The 22,374-nt window shown below is 36.5% G+C and overlaps 1 protein-coding gene across 1 annotated transcript; it reads left to right on the top strand.

Moving 5' to 3' along the window:
- Nucleotides 1-281: 281 nt before the first annotated feature.
- LOC128265683 (chitin deacetylase 1) lies at nt 282-22,061 on the top strand. Its single transcript, XM_053001864.1, has 5 exons — nt 282-497; nt 7,560-7,651; nt 7,752-7,863; nt 14,335-14,462; nt 21,900-22,061. Exons 1-5 carry the CDS (start codon nt 449-451, stop codon nt 22,044-22,046), a joined length of 528 nt encoding a protein of 175 aa, XP_052857824.1. The 5' UTR covers nt 282-448; the 3' UTR covers nt 22,047-22,061.
- The last annotated feature ends 313 nt before the right edge of the window (nt 22,062-22,374 follow it).

Genomic DNA, 22,374 nt, shown 5'->3' with positions numbered 1-22,374 from the left:
AATTTAAAGTTTTGAATGCAATAGTCAGGTATTTACTTTTGCTATTCCATTCAACTTCCATTTAACAATTAAATGGTTGACTTTGCATATATTTGTTCTGTGTGTAGGGCTGTTTTTTGTTTATAAACCTTTCGAAACTAATCTAGTTTGGCTTTTTTGAGACTTTATTTGCAGCACCTCAAGTCCGCAGATCCGTTGAGCCGTCGAGCCTCTGAGCAATCGGCCACGACCGATCGAGTGGCTTTGGGCCGAGAGTCGGCGTTGGCTTCTTGCAGTTTCTTGGCCGTGGGTCTCGATCAGTTGGCGGTTTGCATTTGCGCGTTGCAGACGTCTCGCTTTTACTCGCCCGCCCCGATCTCCCTCGCTCTTTCTCGCACACTCGCATATATCTCGTTCCGGAATCGGGATATATAGACCTCGATCCGTACACGTAGCCAGAATCAAGAAGATGCGGCTGTGTCTGGTGGCCGTGCTGCTTGTTGTCGCTGGTGTTAATGGTAAGTTTCTGGCCAAATGACGAGCGATCCACCAGCAAAAATTTATATATGGTTTCCGCATTCGCCCTATACATATATGGTATATATTTTTTTTGCAATTTTTGTTACTGTGCTTCGTGCGAGTGAAAGAAATCATAGAGCCAGAGCTTGGCTGGTCTCTTCCTGAGTATTCGTTCATTTGTTTGAGTGGTGAATAATGAAAAACTGACTGCTCAAAGCTGGGGACATCGCTTCCTGTACGAATTAGGTAACACAGCCAGCGGTTTTCCCAACAGGTTTTCACCCTGTCGGCTCGCAAGGTCAGCTGTCGTGGTCCTGTCGGCAAAACTGGTTGGCTAACTGGGCATCCAGTTTCGGGCCAACTCTTCCCAGTTGCGTAATAAAAAGTCTGCCAACTGACAGCCGACAACTGCCGAACTGACCTCCAACTTGATTAGCGGCAACTTTTGCAGCTCTCGCTTGGCTATTCGCTCATGCTAATTAGCAATTCAACCAGAAAGCCAGCCATCGGCATACATTTACATACACTGTACGAAAATAGCGCCAACATCTCTGGTTCTCCAGAAAACTTTCCAGGTTGATTTCTTTTAAACCTAAGTTTAAGCCCGCCGAATTCATATATAACACCTAACTGACTATTAAATATAATATTTGTATTACAAATTAATTTCGACAATTTTAACTTAACCAAACTTAATTTGAAGTTAACATTTTTTTTTTCTAATGAAAATTAACTTATCTGGTTAAAGTTCTAATAGGAACCCTATGTGAAAAGCAAAAAATATATATATTTTATCTAATAATTTAACTAACTAACTTTAATGTAATTCTTTATTGAAAGGATTTGAAAAATCTATAAAACCATGAAAATTATTTGGTTAAAATACCAATTATAAATGATTAATTTTTTAAATTCGGTTTAAAGACACCTTTTTTGCCGTGTAGCGCATATATCGGAAATATCTGCGAGATGAACTTCATGAATATGCAAATCTGTCAAGTCTTTTCTGCCCAGATTTCATGGTCAACTTTTGCTTTCATATCTTGCTCACATACTTTGATTTATTTTATTTTTATAGACTTGCCTATATTTTTTAAGCATTATTGCAGCATCACGTTTGTTGGCTGAGTTTCTTCTCTCGATTTCGATTTCACTTTCCTTAGTGTTTAACGTGCAGTGAAAAACTTGTTTCGAAAACGGTGCATATAGCTTGAATTATGTAAACGTTGATGTAAAATGTAAGAAAAAAAACATAAAATCAATGGGAATTGAAAATGCCAATCGATTTTTATGTTTATTTATTTATTTATTTTTTTTGAGAGAGAGTTTGGAGCAGATGCTAAGCTTCATTTATGCAACTTGATTGTGACATTGATTTTACTTTTTTTCGGTTGGCCATCGCCAAGCGCGTTGCATAATTGGTTTTGGTGTGTGATGAAAAATCTGCCAAAAAGCTTAACTAAAAAACGAAAACGAAAACGAAAAAATACTTTCATTTCATTGGCGTGCGATTGCACAAGTGGAAAAATATATATTAACGGACTTTTGAGCGGCGCTTTTTTCCTGGAATTGCGAAATCCTTTCAGAAAGGAAATGTTTACAACATAATGAAAGTGTTTTGAATACGGGAGCTTATTTCGTCAATAACGTTTTCTATGAGATGTATAGTTGTTGAACGAACGCGTTTTTCATTATACTTACTGCTAGTATTTGCTTTATAAAAAATAAAGCAGAATTAAAACAAATTTAAGCGATGTTTTTTTTTATTAAGTATGAGAAATGTAACATGAACATGTATACATGTTTCCGTAAAATAAAATCAGCTTTGTTAAATACAGCACTGATTAAGTGAAAAGGCCTAATTTCATTATCCTAAAGGAAAGCCAATTAGGAGAAAGAGGAATTTATCACTCTCAAGTGCGACACATTCATTTCATTAAAGTTCTCTGGCCCTCTTTTCTTTTGCCACCCTTGGTATTTTATTTATTTATTTTTTTGTTTTTGCGCCGCTCACTTAAAGAAAACGAAATTAACATAATTTAAAAATACATTAAAACGAATTGGTGTGCGTGGAAAATACTGGGGAAAAGGGGGAAAACAGCGGGCACATGAGCCATTTAAACGCAAATTTGTTGACAAAGGCAAGTGGCTTTGGCCATTACACACTCGAAAAGTGAGCACTGAGGTTTTCCTTTCGCCCCGTCTCTTTCGCCCACACCTAGTGGCCGTCTCTTTTGCGCCAAGCTAACCAAATCGGCATTATTTACAATTTAAGTGTTGTAAATGCAGAAAAGCAGCAACTGAAACACACGCACACAGCGCGAAAAAAATGGCAAATGTTGCAAAAGGAAGCGACAAAAAACATTTAAGCAGCTTAACACACACTCGCACAGATTCAGACACACAGACACACACACAAAAACACACATGCACAAAACACACGGACAGGCGTGAAAAATGAGGCGCAAAGCAGCCACAGAAATGCGTGAAAAATTACTTGAAAATACCAGCGGATAAACAACAACAAATAACAACTGAAAACGATTTTCCCAAAACAAAAAGAAAAAATAAAATCAGTTGCACAAGAAAGAAACAGCTATAGGGGCGGTGCGAAAGAGATGGCACGATGCTGAATGTGAAATGTGTTAAGTGAATATCTGTGCATAAACAACGGAATGGAAGTGTGTCAGCGAAACTCGATTTAAAATCCACTTTCAGGAGCAAAAATAATGAATACCATAAAGAAATCAATCCAATCATTTTATATTATACACACACATATATTTAAGCTCTTGTTAAATGTGGTTACTATACTTTTACAGTACAACTTTTAAAACAAAAATGCTCCAGTACATAAACTTATGTACTTATAACAAAGAAAAAATGAAATGAAAATTTCAACAAAATTCGTGGATACATTTGTTTGTTCTTTGCTGTGCTCAATTGATTGCGTTTCGCATTGGTACACATTTGTTTTATTTTGTTGCATACACTCGCTGCCATCTTTTTATTCGTTGATTTAACAAAAATAGGATATTGATTTCAACTTCTGAAGTCAGAAATAGAGATGAAAACGAAGAAATGGAACACAAATGACCTTAAAAAATGTAAAATCAATTATTATAATTGTAAATTCTACAAAAAAATTGTTAGCCTGTTTCGGAAAAAAGACATTAATTACCGCTGGCTTTACAACATTTAGCACGAAAATTTAATTTGCAAACTATTCGATTTTCACCCCTCTCACTTAAAAACCTGAAATAAATTATGGTCAGGGGGAAGGAAAAATCAAAAAGCAACAACAACACCAAGAAATAAACAACAACAAAGAACAACAACAAAAAAATTACAGAAAAATGAAACAAGAAAACGAAAAATTATTGCACGATGTGCATAAAATAAAGATTTTTCCGGCTCTTCGCCAGGGTTTTCCCCGTTTTTTGTTCCACAATTTATTTATTTTCTCGGGCACATTTAATTTCTCCAGAGTGAGAAAGGGACAGCAGTGAAAGGGAGAGGGAATGTATCCTTTTGAACGTTACGGCGCTCGGCTTATTTTTAATTATTATTTTCCGCATTGGCAATTTCTTAATTAAGGGCAAAGAACAAAAAACGGTTTCCATGTAATTGGCCTTATGACTTTTAAATAAATGTGCAATAAATTTATTATTATTATTTTTCGTATTTTTACTGTCGTCATGGCTGTAAAAGGTCGAATGGTTTGATATTCGTGACATTTTATTGAATGGTAAAAATTTACAGGTGCCCCTAAATGGGTTCCAGAAAAGTGTACTTATTATTTCTGAGCATTATTTGAACTTCTATTAAAACAAGTGATTAAAAATTGTGTCCTTGTTTTTATTTTTTTTTTCTACATATATGCGATGATTTGGAGTTTTTCATGGAATAACAATTTTCATTGTTCTTATATTTAACCAGCTAATATATTACTTAAAAAATACCATGTTTATTCCAAACAAATTAATGAAAGTCAAAAAAAATTGTTCAGTGATGATTTCGATTATAAGATTTGGAGAATAGCAAGCAAGAGTCCATATAAAATATTTAATACATTTAAAAAGTAAACAGTGTCTTTCTACCCAACTTTTAAGCAGTTCGCCGAGTGAGTTAAATTGTTCCCTTCAAGAATTCAAGGATTCCTTCTGCTCCAGCTCAACTAGCATGGGTGATGGCAAAGGGGGAAAACGGAAAGTGGGGCATTAAGCCGCTTAGTGGACGTCGCCTCATTAGCCATGACTTCTGGACTCCTGCCAGTTATTTGGCCAGTGTTTATGGACGTGGATGTGGGCTTGGACTGGTTAATAAATATTAATTAGCCATAATAATAATATGAAAATGTTTTTCGCCTCACTTCCTCACTGCCCCATAATATGCGCTATTTTTAAAGCTCAGCATTTTCATTTGATTTCATTCTGGCATTGCTTTGTTATTGTTTATTTTACACATTCCATTTAAATTAACTGCCAATTTTGTTGCTTTTTTCACCGCATTGTGGTCGCCGCTGTTGCTGGATAAATATACACATAAATAACCATAAATTGACCAAGCACCAACACTCAAATATTTTAGGAAAATATTCCCAGATTTTTTATTAAAAGCAAAATAGCTGCTTTTGTTTGACAAATTTAAGTGGCCCCCTTTAAATATATTCACTTATTGTTAATCGCTATTAAAAATCGCACAGAAATAACAGGACGTTGCGAATCAGGAATCAGGAATTTGTATACCAAAAATAAAAAACGAAGAGCAAGCGGTGCAAAACCTGCCACAATAAATGGCAAATGTGAAAAAAGGTTGGGATGTAGGTGCATTTTTTTTAGGCCCAACCCAAAAACCAATATTCCCACAGACTTTTATGTTGCATTTGGCGCTGGTTTCGAAAGTTCACGATATTAAGTATTACGTTAAAATTATATTTAAATGGAAAGGCATTTTTAATTTACTGTTTATATGAAATCTGCGTTTATAAAACAAATAAGCAAATAAAAAAATGTGCAAAAATTAGTCAAACCAACTGTAGCGCCATTTGGCAAAGTCTCTTCCGCGTAGCATTTCATGAATTTAAATGAAGGCTAAATTAGGCTTGAATTAAAGCAATCAAAAATTAATTTATGAATATTTTTTTTAAGTTTGAATCTAGAATTGACTTGAGGTGCACATATTTTAGTTTTAAATAGGCAATTACGTTTTGCCCACACTTTAAGTTTTCCAACGGGGTATTTTAGTCTTTTAACTAAAACATATTGTAATATTATGTTTTAATTTACGAGCAACGCGTTAACAGAAATAAAATACAAATAATTTAATTATAATTGATTAAATAGACTTTATATATTTTAATATGTCTCACAACGACTTGGTATTAAAACAAGTATTAGGAATATATAATAATATCAAACTCAACTAATACTAATATGCTTGCTATTCAAACTGGGTCTCACATAAAATTTTGGAACTATTAATAAAGATCAACATGCATTAATATCCTTTGAAAACAATTAAATACTTTCTATGTGTATAAAAAAAAAAAATTTGTAATCCAGCTTAGTATAAATATTTTTCGCCAATAAATAACCAATACCATTGTCAAGTACGCCTGTATTCGTAAAATTCCATTTTGTTATTTTCGGGATTTCGGTCTTAGCTATCAATTAATTGCCATTTTAGTGGCATGGCAACAATGCAAAATCATAAAACTGACAAATAATTATAATTATAATAGAAAATACACGCAGTACACGCCGCGTAAACGTAATGCAATTGTGTCCAATAATAGTTTTCATTTAATTAACATTTAGCCCCAAAATGGATATGTTTTATGAATAATTTGAGCGGCAGTCAACCGGAAAAGTGGGCGTAGCTTTCGTAATTATAATCGCCGCTAGATCTCATCGATTTCCCCCCAAAATAAACCAAACATTTGGGCGACAAACGGATTTGGGAAATGGAAACAGGGTTGAACTTCTGCTGTTTGTTGTTTTAGGCCTCTGTTAATCTAATGCTGCAAGTCAATTTATATTCATTAGAGGTAAACTTGTACCAAACCACAAAAAAACAGACGTTGGATTTGTGTTTGAATTTTGAAATATTTCCATAAATTTAGTTTTTTTTTTTTTGCGCTTTTGTTTGGTTTGTGCATTTAAAATTATGCCTTTTTTCCACTTGATCAATACGTAAATCGACATTTAATTATAACTTATCTGTTATTTATTTATTTATGTGTTTCATTCGCTTATCTCCCACCCCATCTTGTGGCTTTTTGTAAATGTCAAGCCGCCAAGCCTTTTTAGCTTAGATTTGGCTTTTAAAAAAATATGTATATACAGGCATAAATGCTGCGAAATCGTCATGAATACACAATAAGCGATTATAGTTTGTTTTTATCCTGCATCTCATTCCTACATGAACATATAAATCTGATGTGTTACATGCCCTCGTACATAAAGTATTATGTCTATTAAGCAATTAATGGCCGGATATTTAATTTCCATGCGCAACTAAACTCAATAAAAATGTTACTGCAATTGGCTTATAGTTTCATTGGATTTTACACATTTTTTTTTTAATTTTACAAGAGTTTTATCGGCTTTATTCTTCAAAATAAATCTATTTTTTGGCTAAAATTAGGTTTTAAATTGTTTTTCGATTTTATTTTATTCTTCATAAGAAGCTTTTTCACTTTTTTTAGATGCCAAAACTTCTTTTCAAATTAATCTTTTATTTGTAAATACTGTACATTACAAATATATTGCAAATGTCTATATATAAAACTTTTCTTGTGTTTTACATTCGTCTTTTAAAAACATAATTTAATTCGTGATATTTTTGCTTTGAAGGAATTATCTTGAAAATATTTTAAAAACTCATACTATTCAATTTACATTTCACAACTATCTAATTTGTAATGGCCTTTGTGTTACTTTTGATTTATAAAACAATATATCGGAAGAGTTATATTTTGTTCTGTTGTTTTCAAAACCAATGCCATAAAATCAACTTTCAACAGTTATTTACATTTTATTTCCCTTGAACATTTGCAGGCCAGGGAAAGGAGAAAGAGGAGTTCCAGTGCCCCTCACATATTGCCAATGGCAACTACGCCGATCCGGCGACCTGTCGTCGCTTTTACCAGGTGAGTACCGCCCCCTTCAGTCCTCGATTTCCCAAATTAATGACACCATAATAAATACATTCGATGGTACTTACCCCCCTCTGCTCGACCCCACTCACAGTGCGTCGATGGATACCCGTATCTGAACCGCTGCCCATCCGGACTCTTCTTCGATGATCTGCAGAAGTATTGCACATTCAAGGATGAGGCCAAGTGCGGTCCTCTACCAACAAGTAAGTGATTAGGAAGGTCTCAAAACTCCAGCCAGAACGGGTAAGAAAGTGCAACATAAATCAAGGCGAACAAAGAAAATGGGGAAAAACTGTAAGTGCACTCTAAGTGTGGCCACCATTCCATCGGGCAGGTTTTTCCCTTGATCTGTCTGTCTGTCTGTCCGTTTGTCTGCCTGGGCTGCAAAACGATTTGAAGTTTTGTGAGGGACAAAAAACGCCTGATAATATAAAAACGAACTTCGGACCCAAACAATCGCCAAGCTAAGCTGAAGCATACAATTTATTAGAGGCTTCAAATAAATTTTGGACATTTTCCCAGTAGGAACGTGCTGAAAAAAGATTAAAAGTGCAAAAAAAGAGTTTTTAAGTGAAGTTTAAAACAATAATATAACTGTCTAGCTACTTTTAATTTTTTGTAAAACAAATTTGGTGTTAGGCAATATTGTACTGTATTTAAATACTGTTTACATTACATTGATAAAAGCCTAATAAACTTATAAATTTGAATTTCAATTTGATGGTATTTTATGATTCGACATATCTTGCTATGTATTCTATAATTTTTCTAATTCATTTGATACCATTATTTATATTAATTAAACAAAACGAATAAAATGCTATACAGTTGGAGAAATCCGTTAAATCCATAAAAGTAGAAAGCTTAATACAAAACCATAAAGCCTTCGTTTAAGTCAAATGAATTCTCATTTTTTTAACTGTACTCCAGCAAACATAGACAAAGAGGTGGACATTTCTCAGGCCGGATGTTGTGCATTAGGAAGCAATTTTGAGTAAATGTCGCATAATTCATTTATGGTTACAAAATGTGTGTGTTCCTGCGCTTGTGCTGACCAAAACCAAACTGAAACGTAACCAAAATTGAAATCGAAATGTACTCGATGACAAAAGCAATAGGCAAATGGTGGCCACCACTCCGGGGACACAATTCCAAACATTGTCCGCTCTATTGACTTGCCTAACGACGCTGCCCAAAGGGCCACCTTGCCGCCGGGAAAAGGGAAAAGGGAAAAAGGGAAGGGGCGGTGGGCGGTGGACAAAATGGGGCGCGGCGGTAGTTGAGCCATTGCCAAGATGAATGCCAAGTACTTTGGCACACCACCCGACCACCCACAACATTGAGTGCACTTCAAATGGGGCACAAACGCGACCGCTTAAGAATAACCAAGTCCATCCTTCGTCCTCCCTTCATCAATACACTCTAGGTCATGAAAATAACACTGAAATGTCTTTCGGGATTTTGCATCAAAATATTTCTATTATTTCTCTACAAAAAAAAAATTAATTTTTTTAAGTGATACTTTCTTATGCTATCTTCAAAACCAGACATAGCGAATAGCTAACAATATCATAAACTTAAATAAAAAAAAATGCTTAGTTAAAACATTTTAAAGTAATACTGCTTTTTTCCAAGCGAATCAATTCCAATTTAAACGAGACTTCTTCTAAAACTAATCATAAACGTTTTTGAAATGTATCTACTTTACTTAGTTTAAAATAAGAAATGATATTTTTATTGGCTGCCATTTGTACTTCTATAATCTTGACCACAGCTATATATATATATATATATATATATTTATATGTGGGTGGGCCATTAAAGCTTACATCTACGATTTAGTTTTCAGTTTTACGGCTGCCTCAGCTTCAGTCTCGGACTTTTGCATTGCCTTAGTACAGAGCTGGAAAGCATATTCCTCCCATTCCCAGTATCTTAACTTTTTTTGTCCATACACTTGACAAATTTTGAAAATATTTGATGGTATTCTAACTATTATCTTATACTGGACAACAAATTATGTTGAAAGCACTTGCAAGGATAAAACTTGTTGGCTTGTCTGCATTTAAATTATATTGGTTCGACATTAACAAGCTTAGAATTAAATATTTAAAAAAAACGTTACTTTATTAATAAATCAAAGAAAAATTATAAATATGGACAATACAAGTCAACAATCTGCATGTCCTTACTATTTTTTACCGAAATGACTTTTTTTTGCTCACGGCACTTAAATATTTCATAAGAATAGCAGTTAGATATATAGAATGCGCACATTTTCTTAACATAAAAGAACCATAAGAATTTCACAGTAAAACAATTGTCTCGACATTATTATATTCTACTCTACTTTTTTAAACCAAATGACGCACAATTTAATGATTTTTAATGAAAAAATTAAATATATTAGCAAAAGTAGTTTTGTTAATTTGGTAAGATGGGTACATTAACCATGTTAATTATTTTGCATTAAAAACATAAAGACATACTTTCATGTTCCTTAAAAGTGCCCAAAGTCATTCTATTTATTTTGGCCCAGTGTTAGGAAACGGGTGGGAAGAGCATCAGAAGGGGGTTCGGAGGGGTCTGGTAAGGGGCGGTTAGGCGTGGCAAGAGAGTAAAACGCACACACACACACACAGCCATATGCCGAGTGACATATCGCTCACATGCAAACACGCACTTTTGCAGTAGTCGCCATTCCGGTTGCAACTGCGACTAGTACGGCTTTTTTCGGTACGGAAAAGGGCGAATGATTGGCAGGAGGGGGGAGTACGGGCTCAGGGGGTTGGGGGGCTGGGGCTTACGGGTACGGATGCTGATCCCGGTCCGTCGGTCGGAAGGCAACCGCTTGGAAGAAAGCTGCGACAGCTAAAGCGTTTGGGGATTTGCGTAATACCAACTGGAATGTTGTCCCATATAAATAGCTCGCTATGTATGTGTGTGTGTCATTTATGTTATTACGTTCCTTCTACTTTTTACACCCACACACACACACGCAAAGGCGAAATATTGCAGCAGAGATTAGGTCAAAGCTCTGTGCATAAAAATTTGTTCATGCTTTTTTTTAGCTGACACATAGATATGGCTATGTAGTTACCGCCACAAATGTGTATGTAAATATATATTTCGAGAATCAAATTCTCAAGTATTTTTTAGTCACTGAAAATTGCTAGACCAATATATAGTTGGGTTAAAATATCAGTACTGTTTTAGCTTATAGAAATATCAAAACAAAACAATTGAGTTTTCTCTAAAAACTCAAATCTTGTAATGTATAAACTAGAACTGCAGATATTCGATTTAAAGTTTTCCCGATTGGAAGTATATACTTAATTTACCGTACAGCCAGCTCAATCTGCACGTTTTACCATCGGTTAAGTCCCACCTAGCCATTTGGGCATGTATTTTGTTGTATAATTTAAGGCATTTTCATCAAACGAAGTGAGCCAAACTAACTGATTGCCTATAATGGTCGGGCACTTTAATTTTGCAGCCAGCTGCCAACTGCCTAAGCCATCCGAGGATTAAGAGCTCTGCCAGCCGAAAGACCTCCTCCCCGACACCCGTAGGCCCCTCACCCCTCTTCTCAGTACTCTGCTCAAATCTCAGCTGACGAATTGCGTATACGCAACGAGTCTCAACTGAATTTGAAATTGTGACAGCAACTTGTCCCCAAAATAAATAAGCAAAAAGCGGCATGTGTGTGTGTGTGTGTGTGCGCCCTGAAATGTATGCAATACATTGTGCATATAAATGCGAATTCATTTCATTTAATTTCGATTTGATTTGGCCAAGGCGAGACATGAATTAAAATATTTAAGCCACTTTTTTAAAGGCAGTTGTATTTTAGCAAGGGTTAAAACGCTTGACAGGCAGCTTGTCCAAGGAAATGACACGCTGATTTTCCGCCCACAACCACACGCACACACGTACTTACGCACACACACACTAGCACGCAGCTGAGCTGATAAAATGCAAAGAATAATGTTTTGCACTGAATAGTTTTCAATTTCATAATTCAGTGAGCACGCTCAATGACAGCATTTCAATATTGCTTACACAACAACACGAGCAGCAGCATCCGCACACACGAACAACAAGAAAAAGGGCTGGGAAAAATAGTAACAAAAACTATACCGTAAATGCAGTGCACTCTCGAGCATGTGAGCTCTACTTGATAAAAATAATTATTCACTGATTCATTCATTCATTCATTTGTGAAGAAAAACGCCGCATGATAACTAAATCCAAATTAATACTTTATGCATCCTTATTACGTTAAATAAATATGTTTAAAATTTAATTTTGTATTCAATAAGCATAATCCTACAACTGACAATATCAGAAATTATATAATATTTAAAGTTCGAGTAAATTTAACTGATTAAATCAAAATTATATAAATAGTGGGTCCATTTGTATCAAGTTCACCTTATCAAACGTATACTGTGCAGCAAAAAAACTAAGAAAACAGAAACAACAACGACAGCTGCTGAATGGAGTGGCAGTAGCCAAATATTACGTATACGCATCGTGTGCGAAGATGTGAATCGTTGTCCGTCCACCGACGACAAAATGCATAAGACAAAGTTACTAAAAGTGTTTATTACATTTTATTCAATAACTCAGCACAAGTTTGGAGCGAGACGGCACTAGTCGGTGTGACAGGGACAGAAACAGCGTGAGAGGGAGAGGGAGTTCTTGAAGTTTCTTTTTGAAATAATAAAATTTTATGCATTTACTTTCTGTTGGAAAAGCAGGACAGGATGGTTGGCAAAGAGTTTGGTTTTCAGCCCCAGAGAATTTATGTTGATTGCAGTCATGTCCTGTGTGTCTCTGTGCGTGTCTCTCTCTCTCTCTCTCTCTCTCTCTCTCTTTCTTTCTCTCTCTGTGTGCGTTTGTGTGTGTGTTTGTGTCCTGGCCAATTAATTGCCAAGCATTTCATTTTCATTGCCGTTATTTATGATGTGACCACAAATATTTTTCAAAAGGCATTGATATGCCACAAGCATTTATTTTGTTTTCCCTTCCGGTTTTACTTTTATTTATTTTTCCATTTCGCCCAGCAATCTGATCAGAAATACTATGTTAATATTTTAAAAACTCCTAAATGAAAACTCATTCATATATATTGTTTATTTTTTTTTTTTAAGCCAAGTTAACAGATTGAATAGGAGTCACAAAAGTAAACAGAAAAAAAACGAGAAACACGGCAAAAACCAAATCAATTGCAAATTCAGAGAGCTCTCCCACTATATATATATATATATATTTGCTTTCGTTTCTGTTGAAGGATTGGGCTTTTCATTTGCATAACATTGAAACTGTGTAATTAAATCGCAGTTAAGCATTGTCGAAAGGCTTAATCGAAGTGAAAACTTCAAGTTTCTTTCACTCCAACACTCTTAGCTCGCCACTTCTCCAAAGAAGAGGCTTAAGTGCTTGCCTAAATATTCTGAAAGGAAAAATAATAAAAGGGAAGTGGAAACAGAATTGAATTGATTGATGATATGCCCCTGGAATTGGGGAAAAACTACCATTTCACAATTTATTTTCGGTGACATATCTTGGCAAAAGGAATTTGATGTTTTTGGGAATGGTACACTTTACATTTGCATATCGATTGATTAATTAACTGAGGATAAGAATTTTCTTGAGTGATCCATTGAAAGCCTCTGCGCTGACCTTTTATAAAATATAAAAGTTTTCTAACTATATAAAGCATTAAAAAAATATAAAAAGGTGGAAAAAGATTGCGCTCCTAAGCAAAATAAGAAAAATTAAGTAAATCTGTTTTTAAAATACAAATCATTCTTTGATTTTAAAATACATAACGAGCATTTTAAGATAATTACAATTTTATTTGACATGGATTTTAAAGGCAATATTGGTCAGGCAATTTAAATTGTCCTGCAAATCATTCAAATTTCTGACCTTCATGACCCTTAACCCTCGAAAGTCACTGCGATTTTCCCTTGACGCCCGCAAGAAAAGTTTTCGAGTCAAACACGAAATCAAATCAAATCAACGCCTCCGGGCACGAGCTTCGATGCCGCATCCATATCCATGGCGAGTGCTAATTCGGTTTGTGCATCTTCCGGATGCTCCGAATATGCATTTAATATTTGCCGAGGAACATGCTCCCTGACTTCGAGCCACCTTTTGTTTTGCGAACTTAAAGCGAATTTGTTTACTCGATAGCAAAACAAAACAAACCAAGCCCGAACAACTGATTGCCACTGAGGATGGGGCTCTGTGGAGAAAAAAAGCAATTGAATTCGATTGAGTTTCGGCTGGCAATCACATCCAGATGCCACGCCCCAACACCGCCCACATATGCAAATAGCTTTTGTGGAACAAGGGGTGGTGGGTGGGGGTTTTGGGGTGTTTAGAGGGAGTTAGCTCTGGATATGGCTTAAGGTTATTTGACTTTGACCCCCCCACCCCCCCTACATTCAGCCGCCTGTTGTTAACTTTCTTTTAACGTGTTTCTTGCACACACTCGCCTTGGATTGCCTGCTTATTGACATTTCGTCCGGCATTGTGCCGGCTGACTTGTTGACTTTCGACCGCCCAGCATCTGGGATTGGATCCCGCATAACGAAATAGATTTTAAATAATTTCCAAACTGATTTGAGTACCCTCTTTCCCATTCCTCCTTCCCCATTCAGCCCCCGCCCCAGCCACGGATGCGCCGGCAGACACCGCCCAGCGATGCAACACCGAGGAGTGCGCTCTGCCCTACTGCTTCTGCTCCAAGGACGGCACCCAGATTCCCGACGACCTGGAGGCCGAAAAGGTAAGTAACACTGACACTGCGATGCGATGGATGAGCGGTGGGTGGTGGGTAGTGGGTAGTGGGTAGTGGGTAGTGGGTGGTGGTCGGTTGTCGGTTGTTCAACGTCGGATTCGGTAAGCACACAGGTGCTGCCAGGGTATTCAGAGGGGCATATATGCACCCATAAACTGAATGTCAGTAAATGTTTATGAACAACACAGTACAAATCACATATAACCAACTAGTCCAAACCTATTTTTGAGTTTTCAAAATTTTAAATTAATAAAATGTATTGTGATTTATAGATATATTAAGACTTTGGAATTGAGACGTTAGTTTTGCGTAAAAAAAGAAACTGACGGACAGACGAACAGTGATGCTGATCAAGAAAATATATACAATTTTTTTTACTGAAATTAAATTACCCTCTGCCAGGGTTTAAAAAAACTGATAAATAGACTAGCCAAAGATTCAATAGATTTACAAGTGATATAATTGCTGTTAGAGTACATTGAAATCGTGCAAAATAAAACAGCGAGAAAGGGTCTTTTATATAGAAATAGTTATAGTATAGTTAATACTTTACTATATTATGATAAACAGCTTGTATTGATAACTTAACTGTTCACATTTTGTACAAGTCGACACCTTTGCCCCTTAAAAATGTGTCCAACAAAGTTTCATCAATTAAACTTTCTCTGCACACATTTTCAAAAACTTTCGCCATGCATAAATGCTATTATCACAAACAATAGAGCCCTTAACGCTACAATAACGGCCAGGTAGTTTTGTTTACCTGGCAAAGTATAGGAAATCACTCAGTCGATTTTTGCAAGAGTCAAAATCGGCTACTTGTTTGGTCTCCATTTTTCCATTTTGCATTTAAGTGTTAATTTGCAGGGCGATAAATTTTAAGTGCATTGACAGCTTTTATTTTTACGACACTGAACTGGGGCTATGGCAGCTGTGGATCGCAGCGCTTTGGATGCGATTCGAGTATAGGTTTCTGGATTCAGCTCGACTCTGGATTCCAGTTCTCCGTTTTCTGTGGCCATAAATCTATGTATTTGCATTCGGTTTGCTCTTATCGTCGCTTTGCATAAGGAAATTGTGCTCTTGTACTTTTTGCCATCTGTTGTTTTTGCTGCTGTCCCTTCCTTATTGTTGTCAGTTATTGTTTTTGTTGCTACTGGTGTTCCTGTTGATTCGAATATCCTGTTTAATAACTACGCTTTGTTTATTTGGCCAAGAGTTATGCGCTCATGGTGTAAATAGCAATGGCATTGGCAAGCCGGAAAGCCCATAAAATTGCTTCACAACATTCATATATATATATATTGTATATATATATATATATATAAATATATTTTCAAAGCTGTAACCTTAAAGCGTGTTTTGTCTCAGCTAAGCTTTCTTTTACTTTGTTACCTTTTCAAACGAAACGCTTTGAGTGCATGGATGCCGATGCTCATGAGCTCAAATCATTTGCTAAATATTTCCTTTACAGTTCTTTTGCCTCTAATTCAAATGTAAAAATCAGTTAATGCACATATGACCCCCTTTTGCCCTTTGACTGGTGGCTTCTCTTCTGGCAAATTGACAGACAGTTCGCAGTGCACATTAGTTGTGGTTTCACATGCATAATAATAAAGAGGTATTCAAAGAATATTTATGACCCAAGGAAAGGCGAAACGCGAATGCTTTTCGAAAGATTTACGGCATTTAAATAATTTGACGGCTACTCCAAATTTGTCCTGGTTTTTTTTGCTTGTTTTGCTGTTTAGTTTTTATAATTCGAAAAGTCTTTTAAATCGTATTCTAAGAAGACCCTTTTCCAGTTGGCAATAACAAAATTAACTGAGATTAAAAAATCTAAAATGTCAAAAATAGTTTCACAACAATTTTTTAAGATACAAAATTATTTACAGACATACAAACAAAAATTATAATGGTAAACAGTTATACATATTGTCCTATATATAAATTTTGCCTTTTATATTTTTTTCCATTTAAAATTGTATTTCTAAAAGAACTTGTATTTATTACTTGTTCTGAGCAGTTTAATTTTTTGTACATCTTTCGGTTTAAATTTAGAATATTGTATGCCTAAAATGTTTCAAATATAGAAAGCAGCAGTCTCGTTTCATATAAAGACGATAAACACAAGTGCTTTTTTCCTATATATTATCAAACAAACTTGTTTTTAAATATATGTACATATGTTTATACTCCATATGAAGAGTATCACTCGGCGGAACAAAGAACCAAACAAATATAAGTTAAAAGCAAAGCGGATGTTTATGTGGTGGGGCACATATACAATCAAATACACACACACGCATAAACACGCACACAATCTCGCGGATGCATCAACGCAGACAGACAGAAATACACGCATACGCATTCAAATACAAACAAGACAAGTGAGCCACTTAATTTCGAAATTGAAATGTGTGTTTGTCCTTGCCATCCGTTTTGTCCCGTTTGTGGGCATCTCTGTATGTGTGTGTGTGTGTTCGTGTGTGTGTGTGTGTGTGTGTGTGTGTGTCAGTCCTTTATTAGTGTGGGTGTTTGTATGTGAGTGAGCAAGTGTGTATGTTTGGCGGGGCTTATTTAAGTGTTATTAGCGCTTACATGTGTTCGCAGTAACGCAGGCCCCAAAATAATTCCATTTGCTAACTGAATCTTTATCTATGCATGTGTATTTGTGTGTGTATGTGTGTATGTATGCGTTGTTTGTAAGTGTGCGGGCATAATTATAATTAATATCATCTCAATTAACCGCAAACAAGCGGTTAATTTGTGTATGCCAAAAACTTCCTTTGATTTGGGTTCGCACATAACGTATACGCCGCGTGGGACACGGCTTCACAGCTTCTGTCCTCTATGCCTCTGTTCTTCCCTTCCGCTCTCCATATCGCTCACTTCTCCCTTTTCTTTCATTTTTCTGCCTTCGATTACCGTATCGCTCCATTTCACGATTAGCTACTGAAATTAGAATACCCTCTGCTAGGGTATAAAAACTACTTTGAGCTTTAATCTGTTTTTTTAATATTATAAGCTTTGTAATGAGAATGAAAATTTTCACCAGCTCGCAGTTAAGTTGCAGCTTAAATTTAAAACAGTTCAAGACATGCTTTTTTTTAATCAGGCAGTTTTATAAAATATAAAAAGGAGCAACGTGCAAATTAAAATATTTAAGCCTAGTACTCAGATCGACCAACTCCGTACGTCAGCTATGCGAGAGGGCGAAAAATATACTACAATATTGCATAGCGTTGTCAGTCCCTGGATATTCAGCCCGTCCCCAAACTACCAAAAATTAAAAATAAAGGCTTTGGCAATTAAAGTTATAATAATTGCAGCCAAGCATAATTAAATTATATCGAAAAACCCCATCAAATATTGTCATAAATTAAATTGATAGTGTGAGCAAAGGTTGAAAATGGGGCCAAGGCGAGGCGTTAAATAAATCGCTTTTGCTCAATTTAAAAGCGAATCGAATTTGATTTTGGGAAATGAAATGAAAAGATGGCACAGTGTCAACAAAAAGTTTGTGGATGCCCCGACGGTTGGATAAGTGGTGAGTAGTAGTGAGTGGAGCTGTTGGCTGATGGCTGGTGGCGAATGGATAATGGCAAATGGCAAATGGGTGGTGCAATCAATGAGCCGCTCAATTGTCGCTGCGATTGAGCAACTGAGCTATGCAAATTTGCGAGGCCCCCTTTTCCCGAACACTTGGCCGTCCTCGACGATGGAGAAAACTTCCACGCGCTATTATCCAGACAGCCCCATCCTTGCGTTTTCCCACCCAACTCTTCGGCTGCCATATTTGCTGAAAGACTAAAGTGCAAACTTGAGTCGCATTAGGCAAAAATTATCAACGCACACAGAAGTGTAAGTGGAATATTCCAGCACTTTCATCTACTATTTGCTCAGGCCACATAGCTCCAGTTTTCCATACTTTAAGATCTCCCTCAACTTGAATACAAGCTCTTAAAGTGAGAGTTAAAAAAAAAAAAACTTTGCAAGAAAAAATCATTTATTTACCTTCCCACATAAAGATAGTTTTGGAAACTCATTTGTGCTATGTAACAAATCAATTTTAATTAATTTAATTATTATTCCTTCTTATTCTTAGGGATTTCTTAACATACTTTTAGAACGTACATTTTTTTGTAACACTACACACAGAAAACTATATTGCCCGTATTTTAGGAAATAATTGCCTCTAATTCGAGCCTGCGATACAAAATTTAGGAAAACATGACCTAAAACGAAATTTAAGGCAATAATTTCAATTTTTTTTGAATAAGTATCTGACTGTCCAAAGAGGGTGATGGAAATATATTAAGTGGACTACGGCCAACATTTTAAGGTTTTGTTTAAATTTGTACAAATATAAAAAACTCATACAAATAAATGTTAAAAACTCACCTCGTTTTTTTTTTTTTTTGGTCCCTACGGTTATGAGAAGAAATCTTTCCACCAAAAAGTAAAATAATAGTTAAATACTAATTTTTGTAATAAAACTTACAATCATTACGGTGCCCTGGTATAAAGAAACTAAAACTAGAACACTCACAAACATTAATTTAACGAAGAGCCATCCCCACTTCTTGGCCACAATTCGATGCGGAAATGCTTGCGATTTTTGGGTTTGAGAACTTGAAATGCAATTGGGTCTTGGGACGATAGGTAATCGGCGATTCAGCAATATGGCCATCGCATAAAGTTCAAACGGCCCACAATGGCTCGCACACCTCTTGGGTTCACCTCTTCGTCCAGGGAAACTTTGTCCAAGCCAGAAATTTATGATTTGCTTTGGCTCCATTTCGTGCGATCTCCTTTCGCCCCTCACATTCATTATATTTGCAATAATATTTTTACTTCATAATTCAGCGCGAAGGGGAAAAGTTTTGCAGTTGATTTGCACTCATTTTGCGGAAACGCGCCTTTGAAATATGCCTTTCAATAAAACCGGCGACCAAGCGAAAGGCAATAAGACGAGATGGAAAGATAGAGAAGAAGTGGCACAAAATGGGAGAAAAAATAGAGGGAGAAATATGAAAAGCTGTCAAATCGAAGCGCAAATTTCAATTTCAATTCAATGCCGACTTGTCATCTAAGCCGCACTGAAACTGACCGCCGAGTGTTTCACGCCCCTGCATAATTTGCCAGCTCAGTTCGGTTAGGTGCGAGTACCATCATCATCATAGCCATCATCATCAACATAGCCATCATCATCATCATCATAGCCATCATCATAGTCATAGTCATAGTCATAGTCATAGTCACAATCGTAGTCATCTCCTTCTTACGACCGCATTAATATTGAATTTGTACAATAATCCTTTTATGTGTCCTACAATGACCGCTAAGTGCGTTCCTGCCGCCGTGCCAACCGCCTTTATGGCCAGATCTCGGACCAAATGCGAAATGCATTTCCGATTTTGCTGCAGCTACGATTTTATTTCTCTTCCCCTCCCTTCCCTTCATTTCTGACCATTTAAACTTAAGATTTCTTTGGGAGTATGTCGGCTTTGGCGTGGACTTTGAAATTACATTTTGCTTAATAGAAAACTTTAAAAAATCCATATTCAACTTAACAATTTATTTAAGAAATTTATACGAAGTTAAACATAATAAGTGTTGTTTTCACCAGCAGATGACGCAATACAATACAGTTACTGGAATTAAAATAAAAAATAGTTTTCCCATCCTTCTTAAAACCCTCTCTGAGGTTTTCAACAAGAGATGGCGCTTTCTTTTCTTGGATTGCCAAAAGCAAAGCTGGCGCCATCTGCAGCCATTTTCATTTTGAAACTTGTTAATAGGGTAAATAGGTATCTTGTTTTAGTCTTAACAATTAATTTAAACCTCCATGTTACATCAGTTAGAGTATTTGCAAGTTTCTATCCATTTTGCCACTGCTGGACATTCCCTGTTTTTGTGGGGCGTCATTTCTTTAGCATTATTATTACTTTTCCTCGCCCATTCTTTTCCAACTGCACTCGGCGGTCTTTGATTATGGAATTGCACTTAAAGTGTTGCAAGTGCAATAAAAACACCAAACGCTACAGCTGCAGAGGTTTGGGTTTGGGTTTGGGTTTGAGTTTGAGTTTGGGCTTGGTTTCGCCTTTGGCTTTGGCTTTGGCATTGCTTGATTCCCGTTGCAGTGTCCATATTTTTGGGTGGCAATTTTGTAATGGAATTTGCCGTGCGGATGCTGCTTCTGGATGTTATTGATAGTCGGGCATTATTAGAAATTAATTTGGTTTCGTGAATTGCTTCCCAGTCGCCGCTTGCAAGTGGCAAGTGGCAAGTTGCTAGTTGCCTTCCTCTCCACCGGTTGCCCACATGCCCACTAATTATGTTTAATGCTCAAGCTGCAAGTTGTGCCAAAGCCGAAACTGGGACTTAGTGGGTGGCTTAGTGGGTGGCTTTGGGTGACTGTGGGTGACTGAAGGTGGTTGGGAAATGCGCAACCAGGCGAAACGCAGACAGGAAAAACAAACGCAAAATGCAAAACCTTCAATTAGAGCTGCTGCTGCGGCTTCCAATGCCATCGCATGCCCGGCTGATTTTGAGGTCGGCAATCCTCTAATTGGACACAAACGCCCATCCACTCATATACACCGCTCCAGCCCCTCCCCCACCCCCACCCCCACAACCACCTCCACCTCCTCTTCACACACACTCATGTGGCTGCAAGTGCTTATATTTATTTGGAGACAGAGGTGATGTTCAAATCACATGATTAGGGGATTTGTCACTTGGGTCGAAGACTTTTTCATTTGTAGTTGAGTTGGCGAAAAGGGATGAGTATGTTATCCTGTACTTTATTTTTAATGGTCTATCCATTATATGTTTTTTAAAAGGTAAAGAAATAGTATAAGTCAATACATTTAAATGAGAAACAAATTTGAGTCGATTTTATCAGCAAACTCTTTGGTGTTGGGTACTGTATTGACTGTAGGCTTAACCCTTACAATTGTTTCTGAAACGTATATTTTGTTGTTGCCTTGCTTTACATAGTATCGTGTTGCCTTTAATCAAATAATTTAGTCTCACTAACTTATGATTAATTTTTGTGGAAAGTTCGACTCAAAAATATATGTTTTGGACTTTTGAATACATTTGGATTTTTTTTATGGAACCGTTTATTGAATATAACTGTCGAGTAACTGTCATTTTGTAGATTAAATTTCAGTAAACTTATATATCAGTTGGAACACTTAAACTGTATGATTGGTTGCCTATACCAAAAAAAAAAAAATTAGCACAAGCTAAGTCTTAAAACAATAAAACGAAGTTTAAAAATTACGTTTTTTTTTTTTGTGTACAGAATGAACAAGATAGCTTAAATTTGAGACATTATTTTGCGAAAATTTGTCAAATTAAATCTCTAATTTATTTAGCAACGAAATGTTATTGATTTCAACTTACACTTTTCAGATCCCCCAAATTATTATGTTGACCTTCGATGGCGCTGTAAACCTGAATAACTACCAGCATTACCAGAAGATTTTCGACGGCAAGCGCAAGAATCCCAACGGCTGTCTGATCCGGGGCACCTTCTTCATGTCGCACGAGTACAGGTGAGTTGTCAGCTCAGGTGGCAAATTGTAGTTTAATAAGCCAGCTGGCTCAGCTGGCTCAGCTGACACTTGACAATTGATGTGTGCTGCTGCTATTTCTCGTTTCGCTGGGGTGACGGCAATTTTCCAAATGCACATTATTTTGGCATTACAATATTACGCATACGCCCGGTATGCTGGCATCGACCAAATGCGTCTTCTCGAGCTGTTTTCAAAGTTCCCGGGGCCAGAGAGTCAAGTGAGTCGAATGAGAGTCTCTGTTTGGCAGACAAAGTTTTTGTTCAGAATACTTGTCACATACTTGCCATGCCACACACACACACACACACACG

This window comes from Drosophila gunungcola, unplaced genomic scaffold, assembly GCF_025200985.1.
Source record: "Drosophila gunungcola strain Sukarami unplaced genomic scaffold, Dgunungcola_SK_2 000146F, whole genome shotgun sequence".
Classification (NCBI taxonomy): domain Eukaryota; kingdom Metazoa; phylum Arthropoda; class Insecta; order Diptera; family Drosophilidae; genus Drosophila; species Drosophila gunungcola.
The sequence above is the reverse complement of the archived record's forward strand: the minus strand, read 5'-3'. Positions and strand labels throughout refer to the sequence as shown.

What these genes read in the sequence shown, in the direction of transcription:
- LOC128265683 (XM_053001864.1), top strand. Translation starts at nt 449, where the DNA reads ATGCGGCTGTGTCTGGTGGCCGTGCTGCTTGTTGTCGCTGGTGTTAAT. An exon ending in TGTTGTCGCTGGTGTTAATG is followed by an intron (nt 498 to 7,559) that starts GTAAGTTTCTGG and finishes GAACATTTGCAG; the next exon opens with GCCAGGGAAAGGAGAAAGAG. An exon ending in CCTGTCGTCGCTTTTACCAG is followed by an intron (nt 7,652 to 7,751) that starts GTGAGTACCGCC and finishes CCCCACTCACAG; the next exon opens with TGCGTCGATGGATACCCGTA.